Source organism: Nematolebias whitei, chromosome 6 (assembly GCF_014905685.2).
Source record: "Nematolebias whitei isolate Nwh7 chromosome 6, NemWhi1, whole genome shotgun sequence".
Lineage (NCBI taxonomy): Eukaryota > Metazoa > Chordata > Actinopteri > Cyprinodontiformes > Rivulidae > Nematolebias > Nematolebias whitei.
In genome coordinates, this window is record NC_056503.1 from 44,944,478 (window position 1) to 44,960,949 (window position 16,472).

General features: G+C 44.1%; 2 protein-coding genes across 2 annotated transcripts in view; one reads left to right on the forward strand and one right to left on the reverse strand.

The window, feature by feature from the left end:
* The window catches only part of med17 (mediator complex subunit 17), a 12,217-nt gene extending 5,618 nt beyond the window's left edge, over nucleotides 1–6,599 (reverse strand). Inside the window, exons 1-9 of the mRNA XM_037677664.1 lie at nucleotides 6,577–6,599; nucleotides 3,852–4,098; nucleotides 3,089–3,252; nucleotides 2,785–3,004; nucleotides 2,570–2,706; nucleotides 1,764–1,845; nucleotides 1,463–1,615; nucleotides 1,080–1,210; nucleotides 479–663 (exon numbers count right to left, since the gene is read on the reverse strand). Coding sequence (XP_037533592.1) covers nucleotides 479–663; nucleotides 1,080–1,210; nucleotides 1,463–1,615; nucleotides 1,764–1,845; nucleotides 2,570–2,706; nucleotides 2,785–3,004; nucleotides 3,089–3,252; nucleotides 3,852–4,086 — 1,307 coding nt within the window. The 5' untranslated portion in view covers nucleotides 4,087–4,098; nucleotides 6,577–6,599. The remainder of the gene's footprint in view (nucleotides 1–478; nucleotides 664–1,079; nucleotides 1,211–1,462; nucleotides 1,616–1,763; nucleotides 1,846–2,569; nucleotides 2,707–2,784; nucleotides 3,005–3,088; nucleotides 3,253–3,851; nucleotides 4,099–6,576) is intronic.
* On the forward strand, nucleotides 5,371–12,368 carry cep295 (centrosomal protein 295). Its single transcript, XM_037677898.1, has 14 exons — nucleotides 5,371–5,645; nucleotides 6,181–6,381; nucleotides 6,593–6,717; nucleotides 6,794–6,884; nucleotides 7,463–7,576; nucleotides 7,650–7,790; nucleotides 8,443–8,626; nucleotides 8,783–8,962; nucleotides 9,126–9,356; nucleotides 9,563–9,651; nucleotides 10,608–10,811; nucleotides 11,170–11,246; nucleotides 11,326–11,992; nucleotides 12,108–12,368. Exons 1-14 carry the CDS (start codon nucleotides 5,547–5,549, stop codon nucleotides 12,366–12,368), a joined length of 2,664 nt encoding a protein of 887 aa, XP_037533826.1. The 5' UTR covers nucleotides 5,371–5,546.
* The last annotated feature ends 4,104 nt before the right edge of the window (nucleotides 12,369–16,472 follow it).

Consider the following 16,472-nt stretch of genomic DNA (forward strand, 5'->3'; position numbering starts at 1 on the left):
TGGATCCAGATGTCCCTTGGGACCAGTTTACATGGATCCAGATGTCCTTTAAGACCAGTCTACATGGATCCAGATGTCCTTTGGGACCAGTCTACATGGATCTAGATATAGATAGATAGATAGATAGATAGATAGATAGATAGATAGATAGATAGATAGATAGATAGATAGATAGATAGATAGATAGATAGATAGATAGATAGATATAGGCCAAATATGCTTTTTGTCTTTTCAGTGATGCCTCTGTATCATAATTTATTCTTCTTTGCCTCTGCATTATTTTCCTTTGTTTTTGCAACAACGTTGACCATATACAGACTAAACAGACATAAAAATAATTTATACTGGAAATCTACATCTTCAGACTAAAGTGGCTTAAATGTTGAAAATGGTCAAATGTGGCACTGCGCTGCAGATTATTGGACGTATTTACTGACGGCCTGTTTGATTTGAGCTCAGAGGTATTTGAAGTAGTGACCTGCTGCGTAGGAAGATGTGCTTGGCCTGTTTGATGATCTTCTCCAGCAGCCCCTCGCTCTGCTGCAGGCTGGAGATTTCGGCCTTGTCGTACGCCATCGGGCCGGCTAGGCGAAGGCGTTTGTGGCCGAACGGAGCGCTGGCAGGATGCGGCATGACCACAGAACTCAGCTGCTGCTTGTGGAACTGCAACGAGGACGTCATGTTAAATTATGATGGAGGATCACTTCCAGCGCACGAAGAGAACCAGTCGTGTAAATCTGCACAGTCTGTTGATGAACCGTGTTCTGTATAAACGAGCCGTTCGATTTAAATCAGTCATCTGTGCCAACAAATTAGAAAACTGCACCCAGATTTGCAGATCAGGAAAAGTAGAAGTGAGAATGTGTGCAGCTGCAGCAGTGATGCTTTTTAAACCCACTGGTGAATATTTCTTCAAACAATAAGATGCTTTTGTTTAACTTCACGATTAGTTTTAATCACGTCACCTGAAATGGTTGGACTAACAAAACGATTCTAATTTTGTGCGATCTACAAGAAGCCCCCTAAACACGGAGGAAGGTCAAGAGGAGCTGTGTTTAGCAGTAACGTAGAGGTCCCACCTCTCGGATCATTTGATGCAGATTGTGTTCCAGTACGTAAAGATGGTCGTCCGGTTTGGGTTTCTCTGGAGAGGCCCGACTGTTTTTCTTCTCTCCCGTGGAGTGGCACAAAGAGATCGACAGCTGCAGGCCTGCAGCGTGAAGAAAGAATCACAAGAACACAGAAGGTTTGTGAAAATTAAACCACGCGGAGCCTTTAATGGCAACGTTTAACTCAACATTCAGTTAAAAGAAACAAGTGCAACGAGATGCTACTTTACACAAACAGCCTCAAACAGTTATGGTGTTGTGAACGTGCAACAGGTGGGTCTTTTCTGGTTAAACCCAAAAGAATAACCCCCCCCGTGTTTTTCCATTTTCGTGTGGTCATGAGAGTCTCTGACCTGGGAAGGGCTGCGAGATGATCTGATTCTTCACGACGATGTGAGGGATCTGTGATTTAATCTGGACAGCTTCTCTGGACAGCTGAGCAAAGATTTCTTTACAGAGCAAGACGTTCTGAGCCGCCTCCAGTTTGACGTGCCACGGCTGCGTCCCTGAGAGTGGAGACCAGAAGGACGGACGACAGGGTTACAAAACAACATCTTGTTAAAACAACACGAAGATTTCAGAGGAGAAATCAAAGTATGGAGATGTATTTGAAGTGTATGATTTAGTTTTATGAGTTTTGTGGGCTGAACGAACCAGATTTTGTCTTTTGGGGTCTCCTGAAAAGGTTGACCGTTCCCAGATCCCCGATGTCCGGAGCCTGTTTCTGAATGGACACCTGAGGAAATCAACGGAGCAAGAAATCTTTAACGCTCAGTGTTTCGCATCCTCGCCTGGCTGCTTGTGTCTTTACAAGTGAAAGAAGCGGGACGACGACGTCCCCCGTCGCTGAGGGATTTGAACAGTGAATGTTTGTAGTTTTAAAGATGAGTGTTTTTCTGGACTTGAATTGAAGAGAATGTTTTTGGTGCAAGATATTCAAGTACGTAGGAGTTACACTGTGGAGAAGAACAGAGTACGTTTTTTTTTCTTGTCCGAAGCAGCGCAGTTATGGATCCTGGCGAGTGGAGAGAGCAACGTGATGACCAATTGCAATGGCGGAGCCAGGGGGTGGCCACTGGTGGCCTTGGTCACCATAGATTAATCTTCGGTCACCCCAAACATTTGAAGAAACTATACTTTTAAGCAATATGAAAATTAGAAAGCATTGTTTCTTCAAATGAAGGAGGTAGCTGGTTTACATACGGCAGTGGCCATCTTGGATTTTGACGTGGCAACTCAATTTTCTAAAAGGAACCCCTCTTGCGCCGCATGCAGATGCAGCCACACGCCGAAATGGAAGTTGGCACCCTATTTCTCAAGTTATTGTGTGCACAATGTTCACGGATGGATGGAGGTTGACTCCAATTCCTACTTTTCGATCGGCGACAGGTGACAAAAAAATTAATTAAATTAAATTACAGTTAAACAAGAGAAACATGAATATTGGGACGGCGTCAAACCTTGATATAAGCCGATCCCTCCAAGTCGCTGGGGATCTGGACGTTCAGTGGACAGTAGTCCTCTGGGATCTTTTTGTCTAGATCAATGTCTGTGTTTTTGATCACCTCAAATGTGCCGTGGTGAGGAAACAGGGAACCTGCACGAGCGCAAACGTTAACCAGCAAGTTAATCTGCTCAGGTTTCATTAAAAATCTCTGAGGAGCCGTCTTCTCACCAGCGCTCCGGTAGCTGAGGTCTCCCAGGATCTTGTCTCCCACTTTGCGGAGTTTCCACTGAGAACGAAGTCTAAGCAGCTCAGCGTTGAAGTCCCGCTGCCTCCGGTTCTCCAGGTTCTCCGCAACAGACTTATTGAGCTTCTCTGCTCCTTTCAGGAGAACCTGCGCTGCTGTGGCCAAAGATTTCTTCTTACTGATGAGCTGGAACACCTGAGGCGTCTGCAGACAGGTGGAGAAACCAAGCACAAATCTCAGAGTTCTCCACACGCTGCAGATGTTCAGAGCTACTTTTGAGCATCTTACCTTGCCAGCAGTCGGATCCTGTGAAACTGGATCTAAGGCCATGTACTTCTTCTCCTTCACCACGCTCAGCACATCGTACAGCACACACATCTCGGTCAGGGCGCTGCGCAGATTGTTACGCACCGAGTCCCAAGGCCACAGAGAGGGCTGAAACTTCACGGTGCCTGGAAAGACACAAAAATCACACTTCGTTCCAAAAGAAGAATAACTTCACACGCTAAATAAATTACTTATATTACTTTAAATTAATCCATTTGTCCTGTTTGTTCTTGTCTTGTCAGCATTAAGTGCATTATTTCAATATAGGGCAGATTTAAACTAAAAGAATTAGCAGTTATCTTGTCATTCTGCTTGTAAGTTTGTTTGTTTTTCCTTCAAAATAAGCATCAAAATCACACACTGACATGTTTCTATGTAGCTGAAAATATCAATATAAAGTTTATTTACTGGTCCAATTTGTCCTTTTCAAAGAACTTTTATTAATTAAACCATTACGTTTAGGTTTGTAGTAATTTACAAAATGAAGAGAATAAGATCAAACTGTTCCGGTGTAATTTGTTAATTATAATGATGAAAAAAAAAGTCTTTTTTTTTAACCAGGTTCTGCATCTAAAATGCTAGTTTTTAAAGACCCCAGATGTTTGTTAAAGTGTCAACTAAAATGCAGAGCAACCTGTTAGCTCTAATACATTTATAGTTCATTAACTACAGCTTGGAGGGGAAATAAAAAGTACATTCTGTGCCATCTTTAGTTTTGCTGTACCTTCTTCTTCCTCCAACTCCTGCTTGCCCCAGTCTCGGTCCCTGGGCTCACCATCGACCCTGTCCTCCTCCGAGTCGGACCCCTGGCTAAAATCAATTCTTTGTGCCAACTTTGACAGGTTCTGGGACATGGACAAAGGAGGGACATATGTCTCTGTGCCATCCAGAGCCACTTCCTGAACTTGTTTCTCACAGGAAGACTCGATGCTGATCCTGACTGCTGGAACTCCAGACATGACGAAACAAACCTGAAACACAAAGATTCATGTTGATTAGTTGGGCGTCTCCAATCTCACCTAGTTAACCGAATAAAGCCTGGTTAAATACAATCGACTGTGTTAGGTGATGTATTATGGCTGTAAAAGTCTTGTGGAAAAATTCTTACAGTTATTTATTTATTCTGCTGTCAATGGGCCAGACTCGTAAGCTTTAAAAATGAACTTAAGCAGATAAAATTAACTTTCAGATTTTGTTTATGTGCTTACTTTTTATTATAGGTATGCAATTTTTAGCTTCTTTCACAAGGATAGGACTGAAAAACGAGTCAAAAAACCTTTAAAAATGTCCAGAAAGCCTGAAAAACTGATCTTTGATTGCCTTCTTTGAAGCAAAACGTAAAGAAAATTAAAATTATTCAAGACTTTAAGTTATTTTGTCTTTTACACGTTAGCATTATTCAATAACAGCATTTATACATTTACTCCTCAGCTACAGTTCATCTGTTTTCAGCAGCTAGCTTTAGCCGTTTCCTTCAATTAATTAAAATATAAACACCAAAGGACAAAGGAACAGTTCAAGTGACAACATAGAGCTTGACTCGAATACATCTTACCTGCAGTGTTCAAAATTGACGCTAAAATAATGTTTATTCGCTTAAATGAGTTGAAATTAGCAGCGATTTGAGCGGCTCATTTTTCACTCTGCTCACATAACCAGCTGGTCTGCACCATTTAGGAACCGGTGCCCTCAGCGGCGAGCCAAGTAGGCGGACACTGGCCACAGTTTAGCTGACGTTGGCCTTGCTCACAACAAACAAATTCAGTGAATCTTCTTTAATTATTGAATTTCAGTCTGTGCATTAAATGTTAGCATTTTGCTTTAAACAATAGTTTTGTGATCGCCGGTCTCTGTCTAAAAGAGACACACCCTCCGCCTTTGCCGCTCGTTGTTAATTTTAGCCCGTAATAGGCAAAAAGGAGCAAACCCAGTGTCACCACTTAAAAACCCCGTGTGTTTTTCTAAAAGTGCTATTGATAGGAGTCACTTAAGCGGGCTGCAATTTTATGAGCTTTAATTTTTTTATTGTTAAAAGCGTTTTTGTGTTGTGTGCATTTTATGTAACACAATTAATATGAACAGAAAATATTTAAGTAGGAACGTTAGGAAACAAATTGTGTACGGGACGGATGCGATGCGGCGGGCGGTTTAAATCACCGGAAGTGATGTTTGGACAAAACGTTCGTTTTTCCAATTTGACTCGATAGATATTTTCCTACTTAGCACTTTATATGTTTTTGCTTCTTTAAAAAAAAAAGTATTTTTTTTAACGCTTTAAATGTCAAATGTCTCACTGCGTTGTGGCGGTAGCTACTCTAGCTACAAAGAGTTGGTGCAACGAGTTAGAGAAGCTAACCTAAATTAGCTTCAATTAGCTTCGGCTGCGATCGGGAAATGTTCGTGTTCAAATCTGAGGAAAATGAAAAGAAAAGTATCGAAATTAAGACCGAGTCCCAACGAAGAGGCTCGGATAATACGCGAAGAGCAGGAAAGAAGGAGAAAACTACGAATACAGCAGGTAAAGTCAGAAGAAATCTGAACCTTCATATCGTCTAATGGGGGCCTGACTAATCAAATCAGTTGTTTTTTACTACCGGTATATACAGTAGTTGAAAACATGAGCTAACAAACTATTAGGTTGTTTTAAAAAGTTCCTCGACACCTTTAAGAAAATCAGACGTGTCTTTGTTGGAGCAAAAGTTTCAAGTTGTTCCACTTTCGTATAGGAAGTGAAGAGCTGGATGAAAATTTTAATTCTGAGTACTTTTCCTAAGTTATTATTGTGAATTGACATTATTCCAACCTGCTAACCAATAAAAAGATGTTGTTTTTTTCTGCTTAGTCCCTGCCATGTAGTAAAATCACAATTTCAGGGGTTGAACAAGATGTCAGCTGGAGCATCTGGTGGTAATCTACCGTACCTGTTAATACTAAAGTACCTGACTGATTTTATCAAATGTAGATGTGGGGGTGGAACTGCCTCAGTTTGGTTTAGTTTGTCAACTTCGTTTAAAATGCACGTTTCAAAGGAAGTCCTTTGCTTTTGCGTCCAGGTACGAGAGCAGCAGAAGCACATCGCTCTGCAGATCCGCAGAGAGGTTGAGCAGAGACGGCAACATGAGCTGCAACAGCTGGAACAGGAGCTGAGGGAGGAGTGGACTCGACAACAGAGGGACAAACTCCAGACGCTGCAGAGATTATACCAAGAGAGCCTGCAGCTAATCGGCCAGGGCCACAGGAGTGCAAAAGAAAACGTAAGACTGCAGTCAAAACCCATTTTTATTAGTTAAAGAATAAAAGTTTGTGAAGCTCTCACAGGCTGAAGGTACAGTTTGTAGCACTGATGTTGTGTTGTCTTCATGCAGGATGGGACAATGTGACTGAAATAACTGTACAGTAATTACACTTCATTTAAAAAATAATTGTTGAGACAAAAGAGTTGGACTAACTCAGATCTTCTTGTAGGAACCTGATCTTGTAGCCATTGCTCAGAGGGAGGAGGAAAATCAGGCCAAAGCAGAGGAGCGTTATCGAGAAGCCCTGAAGGAGCTCAAAACACAACAAATCAGAGATCATGACAGGCAAAACCGGTAAGATACAAAAATTAAACTGAAATATGTTTTGAAAGAATTTGAAATAACAAAACCTCTTTTTGTTTATCTGTAGGCCCATTAATGCCCGGAAGAAAGCTCTACAGGCAGAAAAAGAAAGATCAGCGAAAGTGGCCAGTCTCCCACCTCCTCTGAAGCCCATCCAGGTGATCTGGCTGCGTATGAAACTCTGTTAGAAACAGATTAACTGATCCGGATCGGAGTTACAGATTATAATCTGAGCCATCATTTAAAAATGTCCCTTTTATAAAATATACTGTTGGTTTTTTTCATTACCTGCAGAAAACGGGCACAAATAAATTCCACCTGATTTTGCTTTGGGTCATTTACCCACATTCTGACTGCGTTCTTTGATAAATTATTAAACCCCAACTATCACCGTAAACCCGGATCAGAAAACCTTTGATCACGATCAGAAACTCCCCAACAGAGAACGTCGTCATCTCTGCTGATGCAGGTTTGTCAGAGCAGCAGAGCTTCATCAAGACTAGGACGTAAAACTGCAGTTTTGTTTACAACTTTTCTGTGAACGACAAAACGTCCCCTAAAGTGAAAGTTTTACCAAAGAACTTTGGTAAAATCAGTTTTCTTGTTTTTAAATCGGTTTATCTGTTGAGATTTCATTAAAACGAACGAGACTCCGTCGTCTGGACAGACCGACTTCTGTCTTCACACAAAGATCGACCGATTCTGTCCATGGAACTGAGCCTTCTTGTTCAAGCAGAGCGTTGATGTTAAGAAGCCACACGTGGTGAGGAGATGTGATCCGAGCGCCTTTGCCACCACACATTACCACATGCTGGAGAGCGCCGTAGAGAGGGAGGCAGAGACCGTTCAGGTACGATCCACGCTTCACATCTGGATCGTCTGCATCCCTGTCGGACTTGTCTAACCTGTGGCTGGATCTGCAGCCTGATGCGCACACAGAGGCTGAGCTGGAGGCAAGGAGGCTGCAGGAGCTACAGAAGGAGGAGAAGAGGAGGAGGGAGGAGCAGCTGGAGAAAGCTCGTGTCCGAGGGAGGCAGGCTCTGAGGCGGGAGCAGCTTGTGCAGGTAGTTCATGCAGATTTACTCTTCTCTTCCCATCGCTGTTGAAACATTAACTGACGGCATGAAAACTGGTCATACACTGGCCAGCCATAACATTATGACCCCCTGTCTCATTTTGACTTCACTAAGAACGTCTTGTCTTGGAGTTTTGTTCCTGGGGTGTTATCCGTCACACCTTCAGGCTCCAACGGTTTGTGAGCTGCTGGGTTTGGTTCCCACAGATGCTTTCAGATCAGGATGAACATCGAAGCACTTTCTCACTTTTTCATGTCATGATTTGTTACAACTCTGTTTTTTCTGATTTAGGTTGTTGAGACTGACTTTTATTTTTAGATACTAACTCACTATGGGAGCGTCTTTTAATATATCTAAAGTTACTACACACAAACTTTAAATAGATGAAATCTTTACACTTTGTGAAAGTATTTTGTTCTGTGAGAGCAGAATGGAATAAAACTTAGTTTTCTTACAACATGAATATTTAATGAGAGAAAGCAATATTACTGGTTGTATGCATCTTTTATAGACACATTATTTTGTGTAGAATCAGTAAAATAAAACTGAACGTGGTCTTGTGTCAACCTGCATTTCTGCTCGTTTAAAGACGAGAAATATTTTAAGCCGGTTGGGAGCCATGTTTTTTTTTTTTTTCCAGGATCGGGAGCGTCTGCTGGTGGAGCTGGAGCACCTGCAGCAGACGGACATGCTGAGGAGGAGGCAGCAGGTGGCACAGATGCCACCGCAGATCTTCCAGCCTCTCTACAAGAGACAGGAGACGAGGGAGGACTTTCAGAGGGACATGGAGTTCGCCTTCGAGGACATGTACACCGGAGAGAGGCGTAAGGACCGTTCTGCGTGTCCTCTCACTTTGAAGATGAAGTTAATCAGAAGACAGCAGCGTGTCTGCAGGATTTCTTTACATCTTGAGGAAAAGCTACAGTACGTTGATCGTAGCGTTAAAATAACCTCCCTAAACGTAACGTGTCTCATCTCAGGGGTTAAAGGTGATCTGGTGGTCCAGTTGGTGCCTGAGCCTCTTCCAGCTTCTTCCACTGGCAGCCGGGACCAAGAGCTCGATGTTACTTTGGACGAAACGTCCAGGCCTGAAGCAGAGCATGTGCACAATGACACGGAGCGACAAGCTGGAAGCTCTGAGCAGGAAACATCTGCTGAAGGTGAAGAGAAGAAGAAAAATCGTTTATTTTTTAAATAAATTTGAAACTTGTCTGAATCTAAACAGACATTTGTTTCAATCTTATTTAATAGTAAACATCTTGTAATAACCGTCCCAAACTTCAGTAAATGATTTAAATCATTCAAACATTTTTTGACCTGCAGCGGAGCCTCCAAAGCCCGCTCCCAGACGGGCTCTGAGGAAACTCCTGGATCGGATCAGGAGCCAGAGGGATGAGTGGGTCAGTGGCAGCAGCCGCGTGTCCGATTCCCCGACTGTCTTCACGGACCTGATCCCAGAGCGGGACACGAGCATCGAATCTGGATCTTTACAGAGTGAAGAGAAACATGAACAGACCCCCATCGAGGCTCCTGAGGGCACCACCCCCCCACCAGGTGAGCCCTTCACTGTCATCATGTAATTATTTCATAACCTAATAAATGTTTATCGTGTTTAATTTTTATCATTTGAAAAACATTTACTGTGTGACGATAGTGATGCTTGTAGGTGGTTCTTTCCTCCTAAGATTTTTATACATCTTCTTCACATTAAGTCTTTATTTCCAGTTGTTTTAATTTTTATTTTGTGTTGGTTCAATCAGCTGAGGAGCTTAAAGACCAGCCACACCGTTCACTTCCTCACGTTCTCGCCAGCAAATTCCAAGAATTCGACGTAGAGCGAAAGAAAAGGGTAAATATCAGCGTCTATTTTTAGAGGATATATTTGTGCACTTTGATGTAGACGGAACAATAAATCAACAATTAAATTACATAAAAATTCCTTTAAATCTTGCGTCGGTTTTAATTCACGTTGTAAGGAAATACTAACAAGATGGAGGTTTGTGTTTGTGGTGTGACAGAAATGACCAGACGTCCCCGCCTCGTCTGTTTTACTACATTCATTACGTTTTCACATTTTGAAACACGGTTGATAACTGAGTGCAGCGTCTGTCACCATTAAAAGCCACATAGCCCCCACATGAGCTGCAATGAGCTTTAATTACTACCGTTATGAGAATCTAAAATAAAAACCAGATCTTTATCCTAAACTTAACCCTTTAATAAACCTAACAGGCGAAACGACACACGAGGCCTGATCAACCTGGACTGGGCCAACATTAGCTGTGGATGAACCATAACAAGAAACCTAAAGACACTTAGAATGTGAAGTAATCAGAATAAATTTAATAATTTTTATATTTTGATTCTTAGACCAAACGACAGAGATGAGGTCTTGACTTGTCGGCCATGTTCTTCGTCCTAACTGGTGAAGTTTTTGACCAAGTCTGCCTCTGCTCTTTCGGTTTACATCACAGTTTAATTTATGATCGATGATTATCTTAAGTTGTAAAAAGTCGATGCCAAAGTTTCTTTTGAGTACTACTACAGGGACACCGAGTACCACCAGTGGTACTTGTACCACAGCTGGAGAACCCTGGTGATAAATGGCTTTAGTGATGTCACAGATTTTATCAGAAGTTCATGCAGAAACCGTTTCTGCAGTTTGCCTTCACTTTGGACGTGATGCGAAAAGAGAGGAAGCAGTTTGTCCTTTTCCAGGAAATAAACTAACACTGAAATATCTTCAAGACGACCGAAGCCTCCGAGTTTGGTCTCAGTTTTTACATTTTTTTTTTTTGTTCCCAGGAGGAGGAGCTGGAGACGGAGAAACGGCAGCATATGTTTCTGCTGCAGGAGCTGGAGGAGCAGAAAGCCAAACTGGAGCAGATGCTGCTTGAAGCTCAGCAGGAGAGGGACCGCCTGACGGCTGCTGCGACTCAGGAAACCATCCTTAACCAAGAAGAAGAACCTGCATGGGACCAGCAGGTCACCCCTGGTTTAATCACTCAGGTAGTTGTAGCTGTGTCATACATGGGCACGTCTGGCTTTGGTCCAGTGGTTGTGGGGTTTGTCTTCCAGTCGGAGCATTTGGGGTTTGATCCACAGCCCAGGCACAGCATGGATCCCCCGACACACTCATCAGTGCATGAGTGAAAATAAAAAGGTCTGCGTATAGACGATAAAATTAAAAACTCTGGTCAAACATTTTGAAGAGGCACCGTGGAAGTGTCATCATCTAGTAGTTAATTTATTTGTCTTTGTTATTCAGGCAGAATAGAGTTTGAGGTTCATATAACGTTGTTTTTAATGCACAGATCTTATCTATATATTTAATTGAGCAAATAATGAAACATTTGTGTGCGTGCAGCCAGCTCCTCCTGCAGGTGAAGACGATCACACCAGCAGAGTCAGAGAATACCAGCAGAGGCTGTTGGAGCAGAACAGGTGGGTCACTTCTCGTCCACTCAGGTCACCTCCAAAGCCAACGACGGCTGAATAACTCCGATTTATTTTGTTTTTGAAGAGTTCACCAGAGGTCAGTGGAAGTCGCTCGTCATCGTTTGGAGGAATACCAGCGAGCTCTACAAATTCGCCACAACATGACTTTCAGGTCATTGCTGCCTGTCGTCCGGCCCCCGAGCATCTTTCCTCTGCTTGGTGCACAGTCTGACCGCCTTCCAGCTCCTCTGCAGCTCCCCACTCCCCCTGCAGCGCCTCCTTTTGTTCAGAATGAGCCACAAATCTCTGCGGAGGTTGTCACGAGAGACTCTGAGGCGTTGGCTCCACCTCCTTGTCCTGCTCCCAGTGCGGGTGTTTGCTCAGAGCTGAAGTCTGGTGAATCTGTTTCAGACACTCTGAGTTTACACAGACCAGATGGAAACACTTACCTGACTGACGACATAATGAAGAAAGTAACAGAACACTTACCAGACAGACTGAGACCGTCCTCTGAGCTGCTGCCTCACAAACTGTTACCGAGCATCTCACAGTCCAGCTCTGATCCGCTCCGAGCCGTTAGCCCCAGGAGCCCATCTGTGGGTGCAGGCCTGATTCCCAGAGAGGACACGGAGACGCAGAGGGAGGCAGTGATGCAGAGGCTGCAGGAAGAAGGGAGGCGGAGACGTGAAGTGGAGTTGGAGCAGATGAGGAGACAGAAGTCGACTCTGCAGGCTCTGATAGACACTGATGGAGTATGTGGGAGAATTACTGCAGTCGAATAATAAACTGGTAGTTTTTCTTTGGAGTTAGAAAAGGTAAGGCGTGAGGATCACCATTAAATCTCCTGATGCGTTTTCTCACCTGCAGCACGTTTCACAGACTCCCTGTGAAGAGCTGCACTCTGAGGACGCCGGCCAACGACGACGGATGTTGCTCGTCTCACTGCTGAAGGCCATCGAGGAGTCGAACGGGGGAACTTTATCTCACCTGGAGGATGCTGAGGAGAGGGATGGCTCCCTTCGACAAACTCTGTGTGACTCTGCTGAGACCGGTGGGAGGATGCATTTGTTTCAGAAAGAGAGAAAAAACATTAATCACAATAATCTCAATAACAGACAAAATCTGTAGAATCTGATTTATTTGTTCTGTGATTAATATTTCTTTCTTCTGAATTGCTTATTTAAATTTTTGTGTGTTTTAAGCTCCTGTGGCTCAGATCAGTGGTCCTGCTGGACCTCCTCCATCTTCAGTTCTCCTGTCTGGACTCTTTCACCCTCCTCGGGCACCAAAACCCCCCGTGACCCGTGTCAAGTTGGGCTTTAAAGAAATGACTGAACAACATGAGCTCAGCGCCATTCAAGAGGCGGAGACTCCCGTCAACATGAGTCACGTCACAGGTCTGATCGGAGCAACTGTCGACTCATCCTTTACCCAGACCCACGGAGGGAATGTCTGACTGTTTGTGTCTTCGCTCTGTAGGTCAGGATGGGACAGATTGTCCTACAGCGGGTCAGGATCTGCAGGACGGGTCAGAATCACTCGTGTCGTCTGACGGGACTCTGCAGAGTCTGTCTGTGTCCAGCAGCGGACAACGAACCGCTGGGGGAGTCGGCTCGGAGACGTCCGGCCAACGTCCCTGGAGGGAGAGGCTGCTGTCGGGAGCAGGAACGTCTCCGGAACGTTCAGACTCTGGTGTGAACACGGAGCGACTACAGACGGAGCCGAAACGATGAATAAAATAATGAAAAATGTGAAGTTGGAATAATACTCGTTGGTTTCTGTTACTTTCAGATTCCGTCCTGAAAATAATTTCACCGCCTTCTTCTGATTCTGGGAGAGGAGCTGACCTGTTTGGTCCTGCAAATGGCAGCTATAAATCTCCCTCAGAGGTAACTACGGCAGAGACGTCCGAAACTTAAAACCGTTTCTTCTTTTCCTTTAAGAGTCAAACATTAGAACGGTTCTGAAACTACAAGCGTGGGAAACGTTTATTTTCTCCATTACACCTACGCGTGTTAAAAACAGTGGAGATGGTGGTGACGAGCCTCCACAGAACTTTACTACAGATCTGAACAGTTTTTTTAATCTGGATTAAATCCCCTCTGAGGTTCACAAACTGTGGATCAATGATGAAAAACAGCCAAATCTGAGAGCTCGGGGCGTCACGCCTCGGCCCGTGATTATGCATGAGAAGCTTCTGTGTGTGTGTTTGTGTTGTCATTTGATTGTGAGAGTGATTTTTGATTGTGTGTGTGTCATTGTGTGTGTGTGTCATTGTGTGTTTGTGTGCGTGTCATTGTGTGTGTCATTGTGTGTGCGTACTGAGCGATGATGATAAATTGCTGAACTGAAGTGTTCATTAAAACACTTCATGATGTTTCTACACTTGAACTGAGCTCAGCGTGTTACGTAGTTTAAAACAAGTTTTGATCGTTTCTTTACGTCGCGTTCGTTGTTAAACTCTTTGTTTTGTGTCAGCCTCTTCGTAGGCCTCGGGAGTCGGATTGCTTCTCCTCCACCACCATCTCCAGCGGCAGCTACGTCACCACCGACCCCGAGCCAAACGCAAACACCGCTGGGCGTAAATTCAATTTTCACTTTTTATATTTGAGTCGTCACTTGACTGTGAACTAAGGCTTGTCCTCCTTTAATTAACACTAAAAACATTATGTGATTTAACTTTTTTGTAGGATTTATTTTCTAATTGTTCACTAAATATACCCGTCGTCGTTTGTCCCTTTTGTGTTTCCGTAGATAAATTGTCTTTCAAACAGGAAAGTGGAGCAGACTTGAGCGACGTCTCGTCTCCAGGGCGTCAAACTCCGCAGGGACCGTCGGCTGTGGGTGGTTCTGCTCCATCGTTTCATTCAGTGTTTAACGACGGCAGCATCCAGAGAATTATTGATAAATATACGAGGGAGCTGAACGAGTCTCTGAGCGCTGCGGGGACGACGACAGGTGCCGTTCACATTTCTTACCGCTGTCACCAAAAACAACTGGACAGACGTTAATGAAGCTCAGACAGTACGTCTACAACTGATCAACCTTTCAGCTTGATTCAAGATGGCCGCCACAGCTGCTCAACTTCAGCAAACACAGAATTGTCTAGAGCTCCGTCCGCTGACTGAGCACTGAGCTAAACTCTGGTTTGGACGAAGCTGCAGGCCGTTCTCATGTCACAGAGCGCGAACGGGTCGCCCAGCACGTCTGCTTAAAACCTTCACGTTTATAAAAATCATAAACTCACACCAGCTCATCTGTACGTGTCGATCTGTCAGATTTAGAAAGTTAATCTTATGAGAGATTTTTTACTTTGCTAAAATCTTTTTCTAAACCTCGTTTAAAGATCAATAAATATTTAGATTTAACATTTCCTGTTGTAATGCTGCTTTTCCGCTCTGAGGGAACGCGATGAAGTCCTGCATGTGGAGGAGTCTGACAGTTTTTGTCGTTTCAGGGAGGACGATGGAGGGCGAGAACGTTGCGTCGCTCCCAACAGGAACTCGGAGGAGCGTCTCGGTCAGTTTCTCACCTCTTCAGAAGCTGAACTGCTGAACTACTTTGAGGTTACCTGAGAACATGATGCTCCTTCTTAAAACTTGGTCAAAGACAAAGCTGTTCACTTTTTCATCCATTAATAAGTTTGTGATTTCCCTGTCGGTTACTAAATCCAACACTGATTCTGCAGAAGAAGTTCTGATTCAGTGCTGTGATGTCTTTATTTATTTTAATAATGTGGTTTTAAAAGGTCTGAAGTAAAACCTCACTGAACCTGAAAGATGTTGGGATGTTTTTGCAGGACTTGGACGACACAGACCATCAGAATCTGGAGTCTTTCACCGGGGAAAGCTCTTCTCTCACTGATCGGGACTCTTTCCGGCCTTTGATTGGCCATCTGATCGACCAATCGTCGTATCTCGCTGCTGACCAGAGGGAGTCGGTTCTGGAGCAGCTGGTTGGACAGCCGTCAGCTCACTCTTCAATGATTGGCCCTCCGCAGGGACTGCCAGTCTTTGATCAGACCAGATGGGACTCCACTCTGACTCGGATGATTGGCCGTCTTTCCCATCTGTCCGGGTCTCATTGGCTGAGTCCGGGTCAGGACTTTGATGCCGGTCGGATGGCGTCTGAGTCGTCGTGGTTGGATGGAAGTCCAGAGGAGAGTCGGATGAGGCCGCTGGTCGGGGAGCCGGACGAGTCTGCTGACCAGCACAGTGGAAGTTCAGGTAAATTTCCATTTATAGCAGCAACACACGACGTCTCATAAAAGTTGTTCCAGGTCCACGTTTCCTGCTGTGAAGTGTGAGATTCACAGGTTAGAAGATGGGCCTGTGATCGGAAAGTCGCAGGTTCAACTCCCGGTACCGACAACATCAAAATGTGGGTGGAAAAGGTGGAACACCCACACCTGCCTCCACCATCATTGGCCTCACTCTGGGCCCCCGAGCAAGGCCCTTAACCACCCCCTCCATCTGCTCCCTAAACAGGTCTCTCTTGAAAATGAGTTCTCGTGGCTCAATGAGACGACCTGGATAAATAAAGGGTCGATGAAAAAAAAAATCTGTACAAAGAACAATCTTTTTTTTTATCACATTCATTCACCGATGGGAACCACATCAGAGGCAGTGAGGGGTTCAGTGTCTTGCTCAGGGACACTTCAGCATGTGACTGCTGGTGGAATTGAACCCCCAGTTCTTGCACTGGTGGCCAACTGCTCTAACCACTCAGCCACAGCCGCCCTTATACCCCGTCCTCTTACTGACCTGTAGACAGTTGACCTAATTATTTGCAAAATACTCCTCCACTTGTTTTTTTATTTTTTGAATTCACGTCATTTAATTTTGCCGCCTTTTGTTGATCTTGTCCCGTCTTTTCTTTGAGATGTGTTGCTGGCATAAAATACAAATTGTCATTATTATATTCAATTACGAATAAAATGCGGTTTTAGATTTACAAATCATTAATTTCTGTAACTTTAATCCTCTGGAGCTGAGGTTGTATTTAGGCTTGGAAGTAGAGCTGGGCCACATCATATCGGTCACGATAATACCGGTGAAAAAAGTTTGCCCGGGCAAATAAATATCATGATATGCTAATTTCATGACGTAATACGTCAGGGCACCCCGCCCCGTTAACAGAACCAAGTGCACCGAACGACCAAACCGAATCCCCCCCCACCTGTCGATACTGGTGTAACGCTAATTAGTTGCGTGCAATACTAGCTAGCTAAAA